The sequence below is a fragment of the Streptopelia decaocto genome (genome assembly GCF_964273445.1).
Source record: "Streptopelia decaocto genome assembly, chromosome: 2".
In the NCBI taxonomy this organism is placed as follows: Eukaryota; Metazoa; Chordata; class Aves; order Columbiformes; family Columbidae; genus Streptopelia; species Streptopelia decaocto.
The window spans coordinates 99,035,959-99,061,496 of record NC_138655.1 but is presented as its reverse complement, the minus strand read 5'-3'; the positions used below and the strand labels follow the sequence as shown (position 1 = coordinate 99,061,496).

The 25,538-nt window shown below is 35.4% G+C and overlaps 2 protein-coding genes across 10 annotated transcripts in view; one reads left to right on the top strand and one right to left on the bottom strand.

Annotated features, from left to right (window-relative positions):
- Positions 1-25,538, bottom strand: part of SLC66A2 (solute carrier family 66 member 2) — a 559,480-nt gene that overhangs the window by 13,157 nt on the left and 520,785 nt on the right. The gene's annotated exons all lie outside the window — the stretch shown is intronic.
- Positions 1-25,538, top strand: part of ATP9B (ATPase phospholipid transporting 9B (putative)) — a 165,330-nt gene that overhangs the window by 123,369 nt on the left and 16,423 nt on the right. For all 9 annotated transcript variants that reach the window (XM_082044702.1, XM_082044701.1, XM_082044700.1 and 6 more), the window contains 7 exons: positions 6,220-6,332; positions 9,933-10,181; positions 19,947-20,108; positions 21,491-21,583; positions 22,750-22,833; positions 23,412-23,582; positions 24,245-24,343. In XM_082044702.1, the coding sequence (XP_081900828.1) occupies positions 6,220-6,332; positions 9,933-10,181; positions 19,947-20,108; positions 21,491-21,583; positions 22,750-22,833; positions 23,412-23,582; positions 24,245-24,343 (971 nt within the window). The remainder of the gene's footprint in view (positions 1-6,219; positions 6,333-9,932; positions 10,182-19,946; positions 20,109-21,490; positions 21,584-22,749; positions 22,834-23,411; positions 23,583-24,244; positions 24,344-25,538) is intronic.

The window sequence follows — 25,538 nt, the reverse complement described above, 5'->3', positions numbered from 1 at the left end:
AAAATGAAAATAAAAGCAGTATTCTAGGGCAGTGGTTCCAAAATGTTTTGGAGCAACAGTCAGCAGTCTCACCCTGTGTGATTTTTACCCAAGTGTTAGATCAAAGCTTATATAAGTGAAAATAAGCCTGGAGTCCAGCAGATGTGACTAGCTTCAGAACAGTGACTGTGGCCTTGCAGACCATACTCTTCAGATTGAGATGGGAAACACTGCTCAATTTTATTAGTCTTAAATGCCCTCCAAATTTTAAACTGTTTTTAATTCTGGACCGACATGTAGCCAATGTACTTTTTACCTGAGTGTCTCAGTAGTTGCTTCCAGTTTCCTTTCCTGAATACATTTGATCTCATTCTGCATTTTATCATAAATGTGAAACATACCCTTATGTAGTGAACAGAATCTGTACAGTTAATCCATCATTGGCACTGGATGATTATACACTGTTCATGAGAGCTGGCTCCAGTACTTTCTCACTTGAATTTTCAGTTACAGTCGTGTGAAGCAGTTGATTTTTCTGCTCAGTTAGGGCTTTCCTGTCAGATGAGAAAGAAGAGAGGCAGTTTTGTAGCTGTCTGTCTAAGTGGGTGCTACTAAAAAGCAGGACTAAAGGGCTGGTCTAGTTAAATGTGAACAGGTAAAAGTTTTTCTCCATATTGAAAAACAAAGGGAATCCAGAGAACTGCCTACAAAAGTCTTATATTGTGGCCCAAGCTTCACTGGAAATGATTGAGAATTAGTTGTTGAGTCTAAGGAGCATTGCATTACTAACATAATTGCAAGGTAGTCCTTTGTATGATTGTAAATTGGGTTTGTACTTCATCAATAAGCTTTTTGACAAGAAGCGTCCATCACGGTGGCGCTCTCATTTGCCACAGTAGAATAGAAAATGAAGTATCCCAATAATTGCATTATAGTTTCCTTATTGTGGGACAAGAAAGCAATGTGGTATAATTAGGTTTGATTGGAGTGCATGTTTCCGGTAAGATCTGAAATTAATGATGTTGCTATAGTGACACATCTGCGGCCACCAGTGCGTGAAACATAAAGTAATTCATTCGACAAGAGAAGACATCTGTTAACTGCAAGGATGCGGAGCGTATTGACACTGACCAGAAATACTAGACGTTATGTGATAAATGAACAAATGATGCTGAAACAGGAGGACAGATAATTTGTACTTAATCTGCTGGGAGAACTTTAATCTTCTCACTGGTTGCATTTGACAATGCCATTGTTTAAAGAACAATGCTGCAGAGAACTCATAAATTTTAAAACTTAACTCAGGGTGCAGCCTATTAAAGCAATACATTAATTCCTTTGTTAGGGAGTTTTTATCTTCATGTAGAACAAAGCCATTACTAAAAACACCCACTAAAACAACAGGTTTTTTAGGACTCACATTTTAATTATAGCATCTATTACCCAAAATGCCATGTTGTTTGGACTTGAATCACATCTAAGTTTGACAGAAAGGCATCAGCCGTTAGGGGGCGGGAGGGGCAACTATGGGAGGAGCGATTTCGAGCATTTTCCAACGGCAGCTGAGCGTGAGATCCTCTTCAGGGTACGAAAAGATTCTAATCATGAAAGAAAAATGAAGATATTTGGCAATATTTATTAAACATTTCTGTTGCTTAGGATGTGGGATGGCAAACCTTCTGCCGTTCATGACAACTACCAGAGTATTCAGCTAAAACAAATGCACACAGTTTTCCAAGCGTAGTTATTTACTAATGCATACAGTTGTATTTGAGTTCTGTAATTAACATTTTAGCGGGTGTTTGGACCAAATGAGATACTTAACAGATATAATAATTGAACAGATGCATAGAGCAATGGGATTCTTGATTTTCTGTGAAAAAGCCTTGTGTTAGAGGTTGATGTATATGGGCTTCTTCATTAAATGTGCCTAACGTAATGTACTATTAGAATAGCAAATTTCAGTAATTGTTTATGAAAATTAATCTTTTAAGGTATACTTTAATGTACCCTTTATCTGTTTGACATAAGCTGCCACAGATAAAGAGTAGTTATTCCATCAGCATTTTTTAATGTCTCCTCACTTCGCTTTGATTAATGTATATTCACACTATTGCCCTTATGTTTCTTCTACCTCCATGATTTTTAGGACTACTAAAGTTGCAGGATGAGTAGAGCAGGCTAAGAGAGGAAAGTTTTGATGGAGAGATCCTACAGGAAGCTTCCAGACATGCACTCAGAGTAAAACAGTCAAAGGAATCCTTACTTTGTGGCTTCTGTTGGACTCCCATTGACTGAAAATACAGGGTCTATCCAATGAGCAGGGATACTGCTCTTTGGTATTGCTGTCCTTTTTACAGGAGGCAGAGGCACAGTGGAAATAGCTGCTGTTATTCATAACTGTCTTAACTGTTACTTCTACTGTTACCTTCTGCCCAGGAAAGAATAAACATATCTTGTCTCTCTTTCTTTACCCTCATTCTTAATGGGTTGTACTGGAGTTTGTTTGGTTTGAGGTTTTGTGGTAGATATGTTTATGAACTCATGCTAAGTGGAGCAGCTGAGTGAGCAGACATATTCTGCATATGTGTTTACCATGAGCTTTTTAATTTTTTTTTTTTTTACGTTCTGTACCAATTCATATTTTTTTCCAGGGTTCGTAGAAAGAATTTGCATCTCAAGATTGATAGCAATAGTATAATTATTAAGAGTGTTGGGCCTAATCAACCTTGAAGTTTACATAGAAATGTTTGCATTTATACTGGCTTTTTATCTGTTTAAGCAAGTAGCTTGAAGTATTCATATTTTATGGAAAGTTACCCTCTCAGGTTCTCACAAAGTTAGTAATTCTTCTGCTGTATGTGTTTTCTTGGGTTTTTGTTTCGGCCTTTTTAGATTGTTGGTATTGGTCCAAATTACAGTCTAATAATATTGGATCAGAAAGATCTGCATCTGCTTCTGGAAAAAAAAAATCTACTGCTCTGTGGGGAATCACATCTGTTGCCACCCAGGGAATGATGCCTTCAGGACTTTTTCCTTAGAAATCAATTTCTTCTTTGCCTGCTTTACTCTGTGTTTAATGATACAATTGGGGGAGGCTCTTGGCTTCATTAGAGAATATTCTAAATATTTTTTTAAGCAATTCTATACTAACTTTTTGTCAGGTTATTTTTGTTATGTGGTGCCTACATTCCAGAACAAAGTTTAAGAATGTGTATTAGTAGTAGTATATATTATATTAGAAAATCTACCTCTAGATGTTTGAAAGGCTTGCATTTTTGGGGCATAAAGTGAAAGGTGTGTTGTTTTGTCAAGGTGTATTAGTCTTCAACTCAAAGACTAAAATTTGAGACAGAACTGCTGCTAAAATTATAACATGACTAATTGGCATCATGTAATGTCTGGAACAAGTTGTTAGGAATGTTTCTGTCTCACTTTGGTGTTTTATCCATTGGGAGAATTTAGAAGTAAATTCTTAATTTGCGCATGTTGTGAAATTTACTTTCCATGTGGATGACCAAAACAGGTGTATTTTGGTTTATTTTTTGCAGAAATTTTTGGAGTCACTTTCATAAATCCAGCGACCTGTATTTGTCTTGCACATCAGGTTATTGTGACTGTTATTGAAAGCCTTACACTAGTCTTAAGAAGGATGAGCAAACTGTAACTGTTTTTTTTCTTTGTCTTTTTTTTTTTAATTACAATTTTGCAGCCTTTTTTCGTACATCATAGATGTTTCCTATTACCATAGTGATAGAAAGGATCATATAAGTAATGTATAAGATGCAAGTATTGAATTAGGATTGCTGGTTTGTTTATTTCCATGTCTTTACAAATTGATTCTTTCTTCTCACGCATTTTTCCTAAACTTCCTTCCCTGGCTCCTGATTGTTGCAAGATAGGAAAATCCATACTTCTCTGCTCAGCAGCTCTTCTTCTCTGCTTGCTGAGAAGGGGTTGGAGGAAAACACAAAAATTTTCAACCTCTCTACCTTTCCCTCACCAAGCATGATTTGGAGTTGAATGCATTTAATGGTGTCAGAAGAAATAATCTTTCCATACAATAATCATAGGTCTAATGTTGTTTCCTGCTCAGTTTTCCCAAGCAGCAATTACAGAACTAGTGGGAAGCATGTTTGGCAGTCACCTGCTGTCTCAAGTTTTGAGTAACATTTAGCTTCATGACTCCTAGGGAATGTTTATTTTAATTCATGGCCTTGGCAAAGCTAAGGGCAGTGAAGAGATATTAGCAAGCCTAGAAAGTAAGGAAAGTGGTGCAGAGTTATTTGGAAATTTATTGCAATAAGCATTATTGAACAAAGTGGATGGGTTTTGATTTTTTTTTTTTAATATATATGGAGATTTTAGTCTCTCCTATTTATTAGTGGAAACTTTTGTGTTTCTCATGCAAAACAGGGATTGGATTTTTCTAGTCTGTAATTAAAGTAAAAAACTTAATCAACAAATTTAACAAAAGGTCTCAGTATACGTACAGCTTCTAAAGGCAGAGGAAGTAATTTCTCATGACTTCATATAATTGCTGTAAAACAAAAATAATTTTCTTATCCCTTGTATAAAAGTAACCAAAAAATTCAGACTTTTAATTCTAGAGATTAGGAACTTTGTCTTCGTGGACTGTTTTCCATCCTTGGAAATATTCTTCTTCTCATGTGAATTTTTGGTAATGTTATGGATATTTTATGGACAATTAATGCATTTCACATAAACATTTTAAAAGTATGTTTTAAAACTCAAATAATATGACTATAGAAAAAATTCCTCAAAAACATATATGGAAGAGCGAATGGGCAGTGTCTTTTTTTTTTTTTTTAGTGGTAGAGGGGGAATTTGGAATGATCATCTCATGCTGGTAATACAGGAAGACATGGTTTGATAGTGCAGAATGACAGAATAACAATTGAAATGAATTGTCAATATACAGATATTACTAGTGAGTAGGAGTGGTGGACATCTGAAGTATAACTAAGAAAGACATGAGATTCTTACAGCCTTGCTGAATCTTTGAAGATCACCGATGGTTCTAGCCTGTTTGGATGTATAAACTGTATGCTAACTGTCCAAACAATTCTGTTTTCCAGACAGTGATTATAGCATATGTCATGATTTTAGTCTTCTCTGTTCCTTTGGCTTACTGTTTCGGCATACTGGGAAAAAGACACAGTATAAAAATTGTCTAGATAAATAAAATTATATGAAGTATTTTACTCTGCAGTTTTTATTTATGGAAAATTATCACATCCTCCATACTAAGAATATTGTAGAAACTTTATGAATGTCACTGTTGGTACTATGTTGTTTTTATTTTTTTGATAATCAGATTTATATATTTTAATGACCCAAAACTGTATGGCTAAATATAACAATGAGTTTATATTCTATTAGTTTCACTTCAGCTGAGTAACCATAGAAAAAAAGGTTATGAGTGGCCATTATCAAAGTAATCTTTGGTGAGCTGACCAGGGGAAGCGAGGCAGTAGCGACTCTTTTTGCCTGATGTGCCCCATCATGGAAGGCTGAAGCCCCCACGCCTCAATTGGAGCTTTTCCAAACCAGAGGATGCAACTCCTTGGCAGAGGTGGATGCAAAGTGTCAGTCCAGGAGTGACACCCTGTAGTTTCTTACAAATGTCAAGTGAGCTCTGAAAACTCTGACTTCGTTCATTCTGGCTTGTTCCGGTTGGAGGCTAAATCCATCAAATTTGGAAGTGATATTAGGTCTTAATGACTTACTCTAGATAACACTGAATGTGCCAAAGTGCAGGATAGATGTATGAATGTTGGGGGTTTGGTGTTTTTTTTTTTTTTAATTTGATTTTCTGATTGGTTTTTTGTGTACTATTTGTTGAGTTTTGTTTGGTTGTTTTTATTGTTGTTGTAGCTTTTTCTGATATGTGGTGTAAACTCTTGCATTGTCTTTTGAGGGACAGTTCTATCCAGATACTGCATTTTCTGTCTTTCATATGAAGAGAAAAGTTTGTGTTTTTTCAAGCTTGTATGTTTAGTATATTAGTATTTTGGGAGAATCAGCTTGGAGGTGGAACCAGTGATTTCTTCCAGTATGACTAAACCTGATCTTTCTCCACAACATTCCTTTAATTAACTAAACTGGTGCTAGCTAATGATTCATTCCTTCTTTCCAAAAGAAAGATTTTGGGGGGTTTTCTGTGGCCTTCTCACGGTATTTTTTGCTGCTTTGTGACATACTGCTTCTTTATTACAGGAACACTTACACAGAATGAGATGATATTTAAGCGCCTCCACCTGGGTACTGTGTCCTATGGGACAGACACAATGGATGAAATTCAGAGTCATATTATAAACTCATATTCACAGGTATCTCATTTCATAAATTATTTACCTTTAATATTGAGGGTTTTTTTAACAGCATTGAAGCATTGTTGTTACTGATTATGTCTAGAAATTTGAGATTCTGTGAAAGTTCTTTCATTTATAGGTGTCTCTTAACAGATGCAAGGACAAGATGTGAGACAATATGTAGTTCTCTCCTGATTCTGAAATTCCTCATAATACCCACTTGAAGGAATTTACTTTTCTGTTCCCCACTAACAGAAATCTGTGTTAAACTGTCTCTGCAGTGCAGTCTTTCTCCTGCTAAATCATTTAAGAGAAAGCTATTTATTACTGAGACTACAAATTACAAGTGTCCAGAACAAGACAAACAGTAATTGTATCTTTGGAGATATTCATAAAGTATAGAATTGGAAAGCCACATTAGTTGGTATAACCAAGAAGAGAGTGAAGTGTTCGTGTGATATACAAGTGCTTGGTCTGGACAGTGTAGAAGAGGATTGTGGCTCTCTGCCTGTAGGTCAGTTGTGGGATGAAGGAGGAAGGTGGAATTCTGCAAGCATCACTTGCATCTCCTATATATATATATATATATATATGTATATATGCATATATATATATAAATAAATAAACTATTTGGGTGCTTTCTGCAAACCTTTCTAGGCACCTGATTCTACTCTGAGATTAGGAAGGATTTTTTACTTTATTTCTTTATTTCTATTATTTGAAATAGAAAAAAGTGACAGAAGAGGATATATATTATAGGTTAACTAAAATTTCCATATGTTGCTTACAGTACAATAATAAAACTTTATATACAAGTTCTTTTCCATAGTTAACTTGGATACACAAACATGACTGGCTGACCCAGTTTAATTTGTAGACTGACCTCCTTGTCTGTGTCCTCATTTTCTCACGTAAAAGGATTGTAGGATCAACAATTTATTTGAATCTTTAGTTGTGCTCTGTTTTGAACTATGGCTCCCTTTTCATTTGCTTAAAATAAAAATTTAAAAGTAGCTGTTTGACACCATACTGGACTCAGTTAAAATTATTTAGCTTTTGGGAAGAGAGACAGGAAGGAAAGCAGTGAAAAAGCAATGTACGTTTTAAGTTTTTAGTCTGCAACTTCAATTTATTTATTATTTCCCACTTCATCATAGTCCTTTGTCAGTAAAGCAGTGAGTAATTGAGATGCAATAATATTCCTTGAGATGAGAATGGAGCTCTTTTACCTAAAGATCAGCAGTCCAAATCTGGTTCAGAATGGGTTACTGAAATGACTGTTACCTTACAATGTTTATAAAAATAACCCAAAGATAGTTTTGTTATAATGGATTGTTTGGGTATTCACAGTAATAATCTTAGTAAAATATATAATATTAACTGACAGTCTTGAGCTGACACACCTAGGTCTGACTGAGTTTGACAACTAAGGGCCGGTTATTTTCTGGAGGAGTCATACTTATTTATGCTATTTTTGTAGTTTGCAGTTAAATAATACGCTATCTGAACAAAATTGCATAATTCCTGGAATTCTTAGTTGCTTACAGCTTTTACTAGTCTGCTGTAAAATTTAGTGAGCAGTACCCATGGTTAATTTAAGTTTTTAGTAACTGTAACATATTTGGCACTGAAATTTTCAAAGAAGTAAAAGAAGTAAGAAGTGTGAGGGAGTCTTGTTGTTGTGGTGTGGTTTTTTGTTTGTTTGTTTCCCCTCATTTGTGGGAAAAGATTTGCCAAATTTAAGCCTGTAGATGATGAAAACTTTCTTGGAACTTCCTTTTTTTTCAGCTTTATATAACACTACTTGATGTTTAAATAATGCTTTAATTGTGTGTGTGTTGGTAGCAACTCTTTTAAACAGAAAAATGAATGTGTCTTGGTAACAAAACAAGAAACTATTAAACAATTGTTTCAGTCTGAAAAAGTATGGTGAGGTTTTTATTTAATCTATGATAATAGAAGCTGCCAGTTAGCTAGGCAGTGGTTCTTGTGTGACATTGATTTTTATCCCTTGTTTGTGTTCTGTTTTGTTATTACAGTGGACCTACTAAACTATTGTCATCTTAATGTAACACACAAATCTATTATAACCTGATTATATTTCCCCACTGGAAGCATTTTGTGATAGAGGGCATAATCTTTAATGGAATTTGTGTGAAATTAAATTATACAAGCATCAATAAACATAACATAATTCAGAAGGAGTAAATCAGCTTAATTTATTTGTGGCTGTAATGGCATCAGTGTTAGCAGAATGCAAATGCAAAGGTTTAAAGCAGTAGCTGAAGAGCAGTGCCAGATGAGCAGAAAGTTAAACCTTTTATTAGACAACACTGTAATTTGATGGGCAGAATGTTCACGGTTCAGCAGATTGCAGTCAGGAGGAAAAAAAGAGTGGTTTCTGAAGAGGTTTTCTGAGTTACCCTGGAGTGAAGAGAAGAGTGTTTGGTAGTACTGCTGATATATTTAATGTGCTGACTTGGTAGTGGGGGGGGACATAGGGAGAAAAAAAAAACAGAAAAAACAATAAAAAAAATTAAAACAAAATTTATATTAAAAAAAAACCAAAACAAAACACAAAAAAACCCCCACACCACCACTGAAGTCCCCAAAGAACCAAAGAAATGTTGTTTTCAACTAGTTATACTAGTTATATAGTACTTTCTCTTAAAAGATTAATTCAGTCTTATACTTGAGCATTTCTGAAGGATAACCTAAAATAGTGCTAGTTTGCTGGTTAGGCAATAGTAATGTGGTCTTCAGATATGTGTCAATCTATTATTTTGCATTATTATTTTATTAGATTATTGAATTCTTGTAAGAACAAACAAATTTCAGCCTGCAACAAAAGCATACAAACTGTATTAGTTCACAAATAATATAGAAATTGTGTAGGTTATAAATTAAATCAGCAATAGTTGTATTTTAATGACTCCTAATATTTATACTTAACAATGATAGCTTGCTTTTGTTCTTTTGTTCCATACAAATGCAGTGGTCTTTAAAATACAGAGATTTGGCTGAAGATTTAAAAGAAAAGGTGGGGTTTTTTTAGTTTAATGGCATTGGAGTTTCCAATGTCTGAATGTAGGCAATGTGACAAAGAGACTAAGGAAGAACAAAAACAAAACATCACCCTTGCAATTTTGTTTTGGCATTTCTGAACTCATCCAATTGGTTTCTGGCGCAAATACTATTTTAAAAATAATTATTAGAATGTAAAGGACAATTGAGATGGGTCACTGAAAAAGGTAAATTCCGAAGTGAGGAATCAGGGTGTCCTGGAGAATCCAGTCAGCCCGTTCACACCTTTTGCTGCATATGTCTTTTCATTTCACATTTTTCAATTGTCTTTGGGCTCTATTAACTGAAATCTGACTACAAATGCAAGGTGACGAACGCACAGTTAAGTATTTGTTCTACAGAAAAGTAGATGAGAGTTTTTATGAATCGCAAACTGAATGAGTTAACAGTAGGTTATATAAAATAAATAAATGGTTACTCCCCTTATCATTTATCAACCTTTGTAAAGGGAGCAATCATATGCATATGTTAGTATTCACATTTTGCTTCCATTATTGGTCTTCGTTTTACTGATCATTGTGTTGGGTCTTAAAGGTGCACTCTCAGAACAGTGGAAACAGTACAAGTTCAACACCATCCAGGAAGCCTCAGTCGTCTGCACCCAAAGTCCGCAAGAGCGTCAGCAGTCGGATACACGAGGCGGTGAAGGCCATTGCACTGTGCCACAACGTGACCCCAGTATATGAATCCCGGGCTGGTGTGTCTGGAGAAACAGAATATGCAGAGGTGGATCAGGACTTCAGCGATGAAAATCGAACTTACCAGGCTTCCAGCCCTGATGAGGTTAGTATGCAAGGGTGAAAAAATGAATCTCTCCTAAAGAGCAGGATAAGCTAAGTTAAAAAGAGCAGAACTGTGAAAGGAGGGTGTTTAGGCCATGGTTTCTTTAAAATTAGCAGTAATCTGGTTTTATTTCCTCTACAACTATAGGAATATTGGTATTTCTTTGTTACATAAAAGTGTTTTCAGTTATTTGACCAAAAGGTCTGTGAAATCAGTGTTTTGGGATCAATACTGTGTTGAGTATTAAGTATTGAGTATTCTCAAAACATTAATCCATGTATGAATTATAGCATATACATGCACAAGGGAATATGAAACTGCTTTGAGTGATGGACAGCTAGGTACATTAGCTAGAGGAACTACCAATTAGTGAACTGTATAGATTCTTAACAGGAAAAAAAAAAACACACAACCTCAAATACTGCTATTGGAAAGCTTTTGAACTTCAAGCACTAGGCAGCTTCATAATCTTCAGAGTTCAGTCAAAACTGCATCAAGTGTAGCACAAATTTAAAACCCCATTTCAATAAAAATAAGCATTTGACTTCTATTGAAATCCAAATTTTAAACAAATCCCACTGCTCTCAGCAGATTTTAGTTACTGTTACAAGTAATCCTGTTTCGGGGCCTAACTTGATTTCCTAAAATTCAATCTAAAAATATATGAGAAGAGAGAAGCAAAGCTCAAGTTTCAGAATACTGCAAAGTAAGCATGAAAAATACAATCCATTTGGTTTATTAAAACATGTATATACTTTATACAGAAAAATAGAGGTATTGAGTATTTTGAGGTTGGTTTGCCTCTTAAGGTGAGGAGGTTGAGGGATGTCTTTCTTTTAAATATATTCTAGCAGTGTCTGAAGCTTGGATGTACTGTTAGAGGTGTAGCCACAGTAGCTTAGTCATAATCAAAGCAAGGTTGTTCTAAGATGTGAAGGAGGGAGTGTGTATCTGAAAGCCTATATATTTTTCTAGCTATATAAGTTGATCTAATACAAGATAATATTTCTTCAACAAACCTCTTCTTGCCACAACATAGTCTTTTATTATTATTGGTCTATATTAGGTTTACACGTATAGCATCATATGTAATACTAACAAAACTTCAGCAATTTAAACTACAAGCTGTAATTGTTAAAAGTAACAAGCTTATAACAAGTATTTTTAGTAATGTAAGAAATAAAATTAACCAAACTAGCAGGTATTACATGCATTTCAGATGCTATAAACACAGTTCATAGTGTCAAAGTACTGTAGAATATAAAGAAGTGGCTGGTTCTCAGTGATTAAAATGTGGCAGTCAGAACATTTTTTGAAATAAACTTTGGCATGACTTGAGATGCTGCTCTTTGGCTAAAATCAATAATCCATAATATTCTATGTGTTGTTATATAGTGTGGGTTGATCTGCATTATGAATTGAAAATGCTGGAAGTAGATTTGTTTATGCCATAGATACACTGTAAATATAGTTTGTTAGTGTAGTTGTATAATGTTTGACTTGTAATATGCACATGTATACAAATTTTCGTAGGCCCATTCATGTTCACCAAATAGATCAGTGTAATGAGCCTGTGAGGTATTATTAAATATAATGAGAGACTGCATAAGCATGTATCTATCTCTGAAGGTATGATGACAGCTATGGATTAAGTAAACGTTTTGTTTTAACAGCTCAAGGTATCACTAAATCAGATGAAGAGATGTTAAATTAAGAGAGACTGAGTTTTTCCTCCCACTTGCTGTTCTGTCCCTCTGAGCCTCTGCATATTCATTCGATTGTTTGCAACCTGAAAATATTACCATAAGGAGCAATTTTACTCCTGTATTTGCTAAAGGAAACAGCTGTAAGACAAGAATTGTGCAAGTGATACCCTGGGAAGACAGTAGGGAATTTGACCTTGGAAAGACAAAAGGAAAGTTCATAAGTGTTAATACGACAGAACTGGGACTCCAGGTGGAAAGGGAAGTGGAAGGGGAAATAATCAACAAAGAAACTGTTAGTGCTTCAAGGAAGAGGAAGCACAGGTATCCTTTTAATAATGGTATTTTTTTAATCATCTTGACCCGTACATTCAAACTACCTGACAGTGAAATAAAAAACTTAAATTTTTAGAGCAGACAGCATTAAATTTCATTTCTGAAAAATAATGCTGGAAGCACTAGTAAAATTATCATCTTGAATAAATATGCTATAATATAGTGAGAAATTGATGCTAAATGGAGTCTTTTAAAACGATGAAACAAAAAAAACAAACAAAAAAACCTAAACAGTGTAAAAATTGCAGCATGACAGCAAAAACCGTAAGAGTTGAAAGACTAGCAAGCCTTTATCATAATTTTTTAAAGAGTTCTATTGATGCAATGTTTGCAAATCACTGGAGCCTAAGGAAAATAATGTAAATGGTTCATTATTTAGCTTATTGAACTTTCCTGCACTTAGGTTGACGGATGATGCCAATGTTTCCCAATCACCAAAGTACCATTTTAAAAGCATTTTTTATTGAGTAAAGTGCTTTGAATATTGCACCCTGGAGCTTTATTTAGGGAAATGGTTCAATTGATGTTTTCTTTTTAACCTCAGCACTGACCTATCACAACATATTTGGTTAATAAGCAACATTATCATTTAATAGACTTAACCAGTTTTATTCAGTTTTACAACTCTGTTCTCTTAGGTTTTGTTTATGGATCTGGTTTGATTACAGTTTTTTGAAAAAAGATGTTATTTGCAAAGTTGTCTGTTACTTATATAATATTGCATGATATCACAATAGCATATAAAGAGCAGAGAACAATGTGTAAGTATAAACTATTCTTCCATGTAGGAAAGTATAAGAAGCAGTTTAGTAACATGTTGACACACTATACACTTAAGGAATTGACTTGAGGAGTTCATTTGAAATTCTTCACATCTGTGTGTCTATGTGTACATCCATATACAGATAAAACATAACCATAACAAAGTATGCACATTTAGAAGTAGGTACATTCATCATAAAAGATGTATTTATCTATTGTTAGAGTATCCTGAGATAAGCAACTGATTTTGTATTCATAATGTGAACCCTACTTATGCCAGGCTCTTTGTTTCTTATGATAAGTGATCAATATTTCATTTTCTCTGAAAGACTGGGAAGTTTCATTTGTCTGTCACTTGTCCTCTACAGCTGTAGCATAGCAAACAATAAACATTCACTGAGAACTCACTGAAAAAAAGTGAAAACTGCTCTTACTTGGCCATCACGGATGTGGGTTCAGCTCATGTGTAGAAAGCCAGCTACCCTAATGTAATGAACAATCATAAAAGGATATAAGCTAAGTAGGTAAAGGAATGGAGTTCAGAGGTCACAGACCCCAGCAATTCAGGGGCATGCTGTGAAAAGGAGCCTTTGAAGACCTTTACTCCCCTTTGGTCAGAGAAGATTGATCAGTCACGATTCCTAATAACTGCTTACTCTCATAAGCCAACTATTTATTGGTTATGCTTTGTCCTGCACTGTTATATTCTCAAGCATTTCTAATTCCAGGATTCTGAATATTTAAACACTACTTGGAAGTGCGGTCAGTTGTTTAATTCCAACATTTCTGTCCAGAGACAACAGAGTTGCTAAAATTAATTACAAGGATACAAAGCCAATCATTTAAAAACAGACAAGGAAATGATATGCCCGTGGTGAAACAGCTTTTGTGTTTACAAAAGTGAAGCCGTAATGTATGAGACATGTTGTATTGTTTAATTCATTTTATTGTGTGTGCTTATTGAAGCGAGACTAATTGTGTTGTTTTGTCAATGTATTGTGAAAAGCAAATCATTCAGTAGCATAAAACCATGACTTTTGTGACCTTCGAGACCTACAAAGAATAACTACTCCATAGCTTGTCTTGAATATTGATTGGCAGTTTTTTCACATGATCAACCTGTATTTTTAAGTTAATAATTTTAGTTTAATTATGAAGTTTCTCCATGAAAAGTGGTGAACTGCAAATGTTCATTATCAAGTCATTGTTCATAAATACAAACAAATCAATGCTGATTGGAAACATATGTGTGTCATACACTCAGGCAGCAGGAAAAATAAATATCTCTGCTTCTTCCCTGTTTCCAAACCAATATCCTTAACTGCTAAATACCACACATACCAACTCTGTATACCATACATGGCAACCTGATTTTGAAAGTAGATCGTATTGTCTGAAGTGAAGATGCTCTTAAATACTCTGAAATAAATGAAGGTTGGTTTCATAAGAATTATTCTAAGCAGCAAAAGTAGCACAGAAAATTTCCATCCCTAGTCCTTCTTTCTCACCCTACAAATTGCTCCCTCATATATGACAAAACCTTCAAAGCCTTTATTTTTATTGGTCATTTTTCAATTTAAGTGGTCAGGTTCATAGCATGGCTCCAGAAAATCTGTCAACACAACTGTGGGGAACTCCCAAACTGCTGGATGGGGCGGAGAAGAGCTGCCAACACCAGCTGTGAGGTGGTGGATCTTTTTCTTAAATGGATATTAGCTCAAGGGGGAATATTGTATGTTGAAAGTGACAATGAGTTGGTCATAAACTGTTTTGAGCAACGCTTGGGAAATATTGAGCAGTTAGATATTTCTGCGAGGGAGCAGCAGTGGCAGGCTGGCCCGCCAGGAAAGGGAAGCAAGGAGCTAGACTTGATAGCCAAGTTGCTTAGAGGCAGTGACCTCAGTGAGGAGGTGGACAGTCTCACAATATTCAAGCATGGTGAAAACATCATGTATTATTATAGAAAACAGAGACCGTCAAGAGTATTGATTGTTGTACAGGTCTGTGATGATGAGGCATGTCTGAATTCAAGCCAAGAAGTCAAATCATTAAGTCAGGATCAGGTCCCAAGATAGGAACCAGCATTAGCCACAGTCTGGTGATTGCAAGGGGAGTTCATGGCAGTGAGGCAGGTCCAAAGCCAGGAGGTCCTGCTTGCCTGTCAGGGCCAGGTCAGCAGGTCCATGGCCAAGCGTGGGCATAGCTGCAACATGACTGCAGTGTAGCTCTCACAGGACCAAGTGTGAGAGCCAAGTGAAGGGGAGGGCAGCCTCCATGGAGGCTTCTTCACACTTTCTTCATCACAGCTCTTAACAGCAAGCTGGCCTTGAACACAGCTGGTTAAACTCCTAGGTAGGAGGATGCACTCAGGGCCTTGACAGTTTTGGTCTAAATAGGGTTTTGAATATATATTTTTTTTTTCATAGAAATACATTGCTGTTCTGTCTTGGTTGAGAAAAGATTATGTTTGAGTCAAGTAAATATTCAATCTCTGTTTCAATTTACACAAGCTGAGAGTGGGGTGGGTTGTTTGGTTGTGGTGTTTGTTGGGTTTTTTTCTTCACTTCTGCTTTCTATCTCAAACTATTCTATTATAAAAAACTGAATGAGTGGATTAGGTTCCTAAGACCAGCTAATTTCCAAATAGCCCAGAATTCAAAGGGAGCGGTAGTAGTATGGTGGTTTGTGTATTCCAGTTCTGATTGATGTTGTATCTAAAGCAAGGAAGAACAGCCTTAAGGCATTTTTTGGTCTTCTGCCAAGCAGAAACATCCTGTTAGGATTGATCCAGTAACTGAAGGTCTTCAGGATTCAGCAGGTTGCTTCAGATACCTCACTGTGTGCCCAAGGCAAGGTGAGTTTCATTTTTTCAAGTGACGGTATCACGTTTCCTTCAACTGGGACTTCTTCATGCCGTCATGCTCCCAAGATGACAACTGGAGGTAGTTACATTTTCCACAGAGCAAATGGACTCAGTGTTGCGGTTCCCTAAATGGAGAATTAGTAAGATGTGGGTGATAACTGATATTTCTTGTTGGTCCAGAGGAAGCTAAGGAGGATATTAATCTGAGAGGGAATGTGAGCGACCTTCCTTGTCTAAGTTATTCACCCTCACAGAGAGAGGTCAGAAGAATTCAGAGATGGGCCTTGAGCTATGTAGGGAACCGTCCTGAACCTACTGATTGAATGGCCTAAAGCCATCTAACACCACTCCAGAGAGGAGCAAACTCCTGTTATTTGATAGGGCAGGGAGGTACTTAACTCCTTCATCCTCAGAGTTGAAAGTAAATAAAGATATGGCTGATACTTTCAGTGCTTTCTACGGACAATCTCATTTGTCTTATTTTGATTATTGACTTGTCTGCTTAGATATTTGTAGCATTTTCTGCTGCATAATTATTTTCATTAGAGTTATTAAATGGGAGCCATAGGCTAAGAGAACTTATTGTAGAAGAGACCTTTTCCTTAAAAAATAATTTTTAAATGTTGGCTCCACAGATTAAAAAAAAAAAAATCACTTAGAATGTAATAGCTTTACCATAAAATTAAATATACCAAGGTTTCTGTGGCCTATCAATTTACATGTTTTCTAAAGTTTTAGGTTTTTTTAATGTCTATTAGTATTTATTTTATATTAAAATCAGTGTAATTAAACATGCAGTTCTGAATCTACAACAGGAATAATGGGTTTGGGTTTTCTTCTGTGCTTGATATGGGATTTTGTGGCTGATAAAATAGGTAACTGCATCGTTGTCACTTAACCTTCTGTAGTTTCTAGAACTTTCTGGAAACTACCCAAGATATTTTTAAGTGGCTTGTTTTGATTTGGTTCTGTAAATGAACATTACTAAGAAAATGGGATGATTATGTCCCCCAAACCTGGAACTAGTATGCAGGGCTGCCATTGCCTATAACAACACTGCTTCTGAAGTTTCCCTTCTTACGCCCCTCTCAAGACACACACATTTCTCGAAGAAGCTGCTTCCACCTCCTGTGCAGGCACGGCTGTAGGTTATGTTGTGGGTTGCACCATCACTGCTTCAATTGAAAGGGTTTCCTTATGAAGTTTCCAAATTTGAGAGGAAATCTGAGCTGTCATGATTGGAGAGTTTGATATATGAGGCTGTGATTTATGGAAGCTCTGAGGGTTGGGTGGGCCCTAGTGAAGAGACACTGTTAGCACAAGCAACCAGAGCTCAACAATGGGCGTGTGGTAAATAGAAATATCTGAAAGGTCTTTGAGTAAGAAACACTAAACAAGAGGTGTTTCTCTTCCGTTCCATAATGCAGGTATTTGCTACCTTCATTCTTAAGTTGGAAGTTGCTCCTTTGACTTCCTTATGTAAGAGGTGGACAGCTGTCCCTACCCTTTGGATTGCTACTGAGTGGAAGACACCACAGAAGCTCTTGGTGACTCCAGCTACATTACCTGTCCTGACTACACTGCACAGTTAAGGGGTTCAGGTGCACATCTGTGTCTCAGTAGTGGGACAAGCCTGTGTCTACCAAAGTACTTCTGTCTCCTGGGCTGCCCATTTCCATAGAAGGAAAGCTTGGTGATAAGCCATACAAGATCCACAAAATATTCAAATAAGTCTCTAACCTGAATTCAGGAAACTTGACACGTTTCATCCTTGTGTGTTAGGAAATAATTGGTTATTGACAAATAAATATTATAATTAGAATAGATTTTTTGAAGCAAAACGGTAGCATCACCAGCGAAGACTTTTGTGTTCATCCAACCTTTGGTTGTTTTACCTGACTGCATCCAATATGTCAAGCTCTGTAGAAGCCACAGCATTTACCTGGCATTTTAGGGTCTCTTGATCTGTGCACACTAGATTGCAAGACTATTTTAATGTAAGATTTCAGAAATGTATTGGAGAATATACTTGTAGAGGGAAAACCTTACAAACAGAGACTTACCTGAGAATCCTTTTTCTGAACTCTTTATAGCTAGCCATTCAGTATATATTTATTTGTTAACATTTATAATTTAGATTTTCATGCCATCTGTGAAGTACTTTTTTTTTAATATATATATGTTTATTTTAAAAGCTTCAGATATTTAATGGTAAGATATGGCTGTGTTCTGGATGCTGTTAAGATCTAGCTCTTCTGGTTCATTCTGAATCATGAGAATTAATGTCTTGCTCCCATGTTTGTTCCATTGCCTTTTAGACATCTGTTTGAATTTTGAGCCTTATCGACTATATCTGCTGAAGTAGTTGCACTGAACAATTTTAAAGAAAAAAAAAAATGTGTATATATATATATGCAGTTGTGTGTAGGCCAGGTATAAGAATCCAAACTGACTGTGCTACAAAATGCTAATTCAGATGGTAGGTGAAACCAAGCAGAAATGAAATATTAAATAGATGTGAGTCACCAAATATAGAACACTTAAGTCCTAGTTGCAGAGGGACACAAATAAGATGATAGGGTATTAGTAGAAAGATGCAATTTACAGGTCAGAATGTAATAGTAACCTTTCACTGTGAAAATTGAAAATTAACCTTGGGAGTATTGGATCATTTACAGCTTATGTGGTACTTCTACTGAAGAAGAAAAATCTCTGAAAAGACTTCCTGTGATTTTCAAGATTTTTAAAATGGTGCTTTTCAAAGGGTGTTCTTTTCTGTAGCTGCATCTTGCTGTATTTTCTTTTGGTGATGCCTGTACAGATGACACTACTAGGGTTTCTTAGGGTGTCATACAATTTGGGGTTTTTTTTCAATTTTAAATTTTCATAAGAAGCTCTGGAGATTTACTTGCTTTGCGTGAAATTTTTAGTGACCATTGGTCATCATGTCTATTGAACTTATCAAGGGATTTTGCTAATTGCATACCTTTTATCAGACTGCTTGTTTGTTGTTGGGTTTTTTTTTTTTTTGGTCTTTTTTGGAGATTAATAGCAGAGGCAGGTTCCATAAAAATCATGTGAACTTCATTGTAATTACCTCTCTAGTAATTTAAAAATCTGATTTCCAATAATGATTAGCATTTGGAAAAATAAAAATAGAGTTGAGGAGGAGAATTTTTTTTTTATCAAAAACTTCTTCAGATATGGAATATGGCTTGTATATAAAGAAACAGCAAAGCAGTTTTCCTAAAGTATTTTTTTTAAGGAATAAGCCACCTGGTGATAGAAAAATATCTAGTGCATTATCCAAAGCATAACATAGAAAAAGCGGAATCTAGATGTCATGCACTTTAAAACAGTAATTTTTTTTTTAAAGTGAATCTGTAATGTATGCATTTAAGATGCCATGTAGTAGTAGCTAATAGTTATTATTGTATAATGTAGCATTTCTGGGTTTGTAAAAGGGACTTTTACAAGCATGTTGTGGGATTTGTATTGTAAGCTTGGTTTTCATCTCATTTGATATCGTAAGAACTCAATTATATTATTGTTGAAACAAAGTAATAAAATTACACATGTGAACAAAGTAAACTAAAAATAAGATCCTTTTCTTCTCTATTTCATATTACAGTGTCTCAACTTGCATGTTATTGTAGGTCTAATAAAATATTTTATATGGAAATACTCCCAAAATCTTTTACTTACATAGTGGTGTCGTTGGTACAGAAATTGTATTATAGTTTTACATAATTTCTACTGGATGTCCTTTAAGTATCATTGAATATATATCTGGGTTTTAAAATTAGAACTGTTATTTTTGAACAATATCTTCTAAATACCTCATTTTCAGAAATAAGTTCAAGTAAGTTTTTATATTCTTCATAAGATCTTTTTGTAGGCTTCTGAAAGAAAATACTCATTTGCTGTATTCAGATTTTGTACTCAGTCTACTGCTATTCATGTGTTTTTTTTCTAGATTCTTGGAAGAGTTTAGACTTTCACTGTAGCAACAGTTGTTTGGCTTTCACCTAATTTATACAACAGTATAATAGAGCTTTCACACTTAAACATTTCTCTTTTGTCCTTTTCTTCCCCTGTTAGGTTGCTCTGGTGCAGTGGACAGAGAGTGTGGGTCTGACACTGGTCAGTAGGGACCTGACCTCAGTGCAGCTGAAGACCCCAGGCGGACATATCCTGACCTACTATATTCTGCAGATCTTTCCCTTCACTTCGGAGAGCAAGCGCATGGGGATCATAGTTAGGGTAATTTGGGGCGTGTTCTGGGCGTTGGGTTTTATTTCTCAAAAATGTTTTAACTGGATGTTTATTTTTATAAAATATAATAGAAACTTGATCCTTTAGGGAATGCATTTCACAAGATTTTCAAATGGAAAGTACACCTTTGACACAGGTACACACGAGATACTAGGCAAGCAATTGCAGAAGAATCAGGCTAAGGTGATGTTGCAGAGAGCTTTGTAAAGGACAAACTTCACTTACATGGAAGCGTGTTAATTTCCTTACTTCACACCCAGCCTTTGCTGCTGCATTTAATTTTCCAGTTTTCTTTCATACAAAATATGTTGCCTCTTCAAGAGATAAATTAATGGCTGAAATTTCTTAGAATAGTGGTTAGCAGCTTTCTATATTACTAGTGCTGATGCTTTTCCAGACCTAGTACTGATACCTGAAATGGCATGCATACAGAGCACAGCCCACAGGGTCTAAGATTTACAAGACAGATGCCCAGTTGGGAGTGTGGTAATGATCATGAAAACCTCAAATACAAGGAAGCCACACCACCATGCTGATAGCAAGGTTTAAACCTCTGTGAATGTTAAGTCATCTACACCACATACTTCTACCTTCTCCCCGCCTAAAATCAGACACTGTAGCAGAACAGCTTCAGACAGTATTGTTAGATGGTTAAATCAGTGCCAAGACCCAGTTAAAGGGGTGTCAAACTCATCCCAATTTTTATTTGCTCGTGATGACAAGCCAGATGTGCTATCAGCCTTAGAAAAGGGTACTTCTCGCAGAATATGTGCATGCTCAGGTCTGAGGAGAACTGGTTAAGTCTATATTTCATTAGGTGAGGTTGACACTAAGAAGCTTGCAGATGAGACTAATCCATTCCTTCTGCAACAGACTATACCTCAGAAAGTCCTGATTTGAATTATATTTGCCTGTGTATGAGTTCTCTGAATATGCAATGTGGTTTTCATCATTAAAACATCTGTAGCAGGCATTTACACTAATTTATTTGTGAACATTTAATTACTTCTGTATTTGAAAGACACAGAGAAAACTTTCTGTTGTGGGTTAGATAGTATGTGCCACCAGAGAAACAAAATACTTCAGTAGTTACATGGGGCATAACAGTGATAAATTAGAACTTAGATGGGCAGCTTAGGGGTGCTGAGAATGTTACATAGACTTCAGTTAGAATGGATCTCAGTGGAATCAGAGATGTTGTCATAACATCAACTGGTAAAACTTACCTGCCTCTTGGCAACTTACCTCATCTTTTTATAAATGATAATCTATTGACTGCTTCAAAAACAATTAGGTTATTTGTAGGCAATTGTTTTGACTGTATAAACAGATTTTATTTTTTCCCCTCTATTTCTTTTGTACAATTTTAGGATGAATCTTCAGGAGAAATTACATTTTATATGAAGGGTGCAGATGTTGCAATGTCCACTATTGTACAGTACAATGATTGGTTAGAAGAAGAGGTAAGAAACAAAATCAAAATTTATAAGAACTAAAAATGTTTATTTAAAAAAAAAAAAAAATCCAAAAAAACAGTTTTTTTTCAAATAGGTTTAAGGGAGAACCTGAGCCAATGCAGTAGTGGGGGTTGAAGTTCAGTTACATATATCCTGAATGGGTTTTAAGGGATTAGAATTATTTCTATTCTTGAATAACCCACAGGAAAAGCAAAGCTAGTAATCATAGTAGAACACGTTCCTACTTAAAACAAAGAAATTTGTTTTTCATTGACTGACCTTTCACATAAAACCTAATTACTTCTAAGATGTATTCTGCTATAAACCTATTTATCCTGAAATGCCTTTGTTTTATCAAATCCTACAGTGAGGTATGATTATGAATTACAAAGCTTAATAAGGGTTGCAGCCAAGTTAATAAATGTGGCCAAAAAAATTTTCAAATGTAAAATAGCTAGTGACTCAATTTCCAAACTGATTAATTTTTTTCACTGTGTGGCTCTAGTAGGTACCAGCAATCATCTTATTTTGACCCTACATACAGACAATATGTTAATACAATGATTACACCATGTATGTTCATAATGGTATTGGCAATATGAATCAATATCTGCTGCAGGGCAGTTTGATTTATTTGGGGACATGAATAAATTAAATTCCCTCAAGACCTAGCAAAATGTCATAAAAATTACTTTTGGCGATAATGATGCACAATTAATTGTAAAATACTTGTTTAATTTATTTGGCTTTATGAGGTCAAATCAATAAGTGTTTTGCACTGGACAGCCTTGTTTTTCATTAAGACATGCTATTCCATGGCTATTTTTAATGTGTAGATATTTTTCTGATGAGAGGTATGTTCAGAGGAAAAAGAACATGTAGCTCTGTTACATGCCACAAATAGTTTTAATTTATTTTAAAGCTTCAACCTAAAAGAGTTTTTCTTTAAGCTAGGAGAAGAAATCTAATTGGCTTACCAGTAGCATACGACTTAATTTGGGGGACCTGAAATGTAATTGCTTCATGTTCTGTTTGCAGCTTCTCCAAAATAATCTAAGAGTCTAATGGAACACCAAAAGTTATGGTACAGATATGCTCTTTTAGCATATAGTATTAAATGTGTTCATATGGTTGAATATTTGCATAACTGTTCTGTGGTTTGGTCCATTTAGTGTGGTAATATGGCACGAGAAGGACTGCGTACACTGGTTGTTGCCAAGAAATCACTGACTGAAGAACAGTATCAAGATTTTGAGGTATGAAGGGACAGAGTGATCTTGTGCTTCACCATATTTAGTTACTTCAAGGGGAAAATTCCTCTTTTTTGTTCTATTTAGGTGGCAAAAACATGATTCATATTTACAACACCGATAGTCAATGTATGGCACACAATATGTTAGAGGTTATATCATTCTTCAGTGATTCTTCTGCAGTCATACGTAGAATATTGTCTTGCTTTATTATGTGACTGGACAGTATTTTCTCAGAAGGTAGCATAATGTTAATTCTGTAGCTTCAGCATGGCCTTTCTTAGGTCATTCTGTATATCTTTTTTTCATGTACTTGTTCTCAAAGATTAAGGCAGTTCCTGCTTAGATTCTGTGATGCCTCATTCTTAATAGTTGTTCAGAAGGCATTCTCTTGAACTGATTTGTCAAAAAACCCATGTCTAATATTGGGTATAAAGTAAAATTCGATCTTGTAATCTTGTTCTTCATTAAAGGTATTTGAAGACAAACATCTAGCCTAATGAATCCATATAATAACTGACTAGTAGATTGAATGTATACTTTGAGTCATAGCAAACTAAGAAGTTTTGTGTTTTTGCAAGCAGAGTCGATATAACCAAGCAAAGTTAAGCATACATGATAGAAACCTGAAGGTTGCTGCTGTTGTAGAGAGTTTGGAGCGAGAAATGGAATTGCTGTGTCTCACTGGAGTAGAAGATCAGCTGCAAGCAGATGTTAGACCAACTCTAGAGATGCTAAGAAATGCTGGAATAAAGGTACTAAATACATACTGCTGACACAACAGGTTGTTTTTTATTATTTTTTTTTAACAAGACTTGAATTATGTTTGTCTGTAATCAGGTTCATTTAAAGTAAGAAATGTCTTCCTTGCAGTTCTGTGTGGTCAGTGGGCAGGTTCTCTTTTGAGCTTTGGGACTGTAACTCTTCCTCCAGGATCTGCTGTCCCATTGCTTGGCGGTTGCTTTCTAATAGATTCTCACTAGGGTCGCAGACTGCTGTGTCACGTAATTTTGCTGACAAATGTTCTTTCTCTTGTAGCTGTCTGCATCCTCACTCTTTTAATCAAGGTAGTACCAGGGCCATAGGGAAAGGCTTTTATGCTTCCTATGCTGTTCAGCTAACACCACTGGGTTTCCCCAGAGTTTCATCTTGTCTTCATGTAAATTGAGACATTGGTGCTTGTGAAAAGGGAAGGGGAATGGAGCTGCCTGCAGTAAAGACAGTTTTCTGCTTTGTGTGTTACTGCAGTAAAAACTGCTCATGTATTTTAGTTTAAAATGCATTTATCAGTATATTTTCTCTGGTAATCTAATCCCAAAAGGGTACCAGAAAAAAGCTTGGAGAGAGAGATGTCATTTAGATTTCGAGAATGGACATGTTAATGTCCAGTGGACTAAACTTTTACATTATTTTCCAGATATGGATGTTAACAGGAGATAAGCTGGAGACAGCAACTTGCATTGCAAAAAGTTCTCACTTAGTGTCTAGAACTCAAGATATTCACATTTTCAGACCTGTAAGTATAATTCCAACTTTTTTGTTGGTTCATTAAAGGACAGCTAATAACAATGTTGCTTTATTTGCTTAGCAGTTGTCTGCTTGTTGAAAATTGATGATTTATTGTGCTGAGTGTCATAATAATGGTTGAGTGGTACTTAGGTCTTTATTCAGGGATGCAGAATTACAAAGCATTGTTTTTCTGTAAGGGTGTTCGTTTCTAGATTTGTTGGTATGCAAGAGAAATGTTTGTAGCCATGTTCAGGTGACCCAGGTTCAACGTGCTTTTTACACTCTTCACATACATGGTGGACAGACATAGTAAAGGCACCTCTGAATAGTAATGGAGAGGGGTCTATGTGAGGTGCTGAGCCAGCAGGAAGGTGTCCAGTAATTTAGGCTATCTGAATATGGTTCTTGCTTGTTTTAGCATTTTCATTAGTAGAACTCTTTAGATTCAATTCAGGGTTAATCCTGAATTAAACTGTGATGCCAACATCCTCTATATAGACATAGTTCAAATCAGTATGAGAAAATTTGATTTTTTTTTTTTTTTGTATATCATTATGTGTATTTGCCCTTTATTTACAGACTGTTTAAGATAGTTGTTAGAAAGATGAACTGAATATCTTCTTATATACATTCTGATTATATTTGCATAGCATCAGCTCTGCTGAAGTCAAACAAAAATAGGTTTTCTGGATGTTGATTGATGCTCTGTGATCAGACATATGTCTGTGTTTGTTCTAAATGAAGCACTTGCACCTACAGAAATAATTATATGAATATAATTTACATGTAAATGTAGGTTCTTCTGAAGCATCAGACTGGCAAATTAGGCCCTGCAGACTACTATTTGCAATTAAATTATTAATGCTTCTGATAAAACTTAGATCAATTTTTGTTGACCTTTCCATGTTGTAACACCGCAAATTAAGTCTTCCTGAACAAAATCTATTTAGTTGAGTCAGACTTTTATTTTCATTACCTCGTCTGGTAATAAGAGATCAGCATAAAACTGTGTTAACTTAGAGTATGCAAAGTTTTAAATTAGTTAGAAAATGGATTTATACGGAATTATTTCTGTCACTGTATTTGTTGCAAAGAAATAACTACTGGATTAATGTAAGAAAGTACCAGCCACTTTAATGCTTCTATTTTAGTTATAAATTAGTAAATAAAAAATTATTTACTACTTTGGCTTCCCAAAAAAT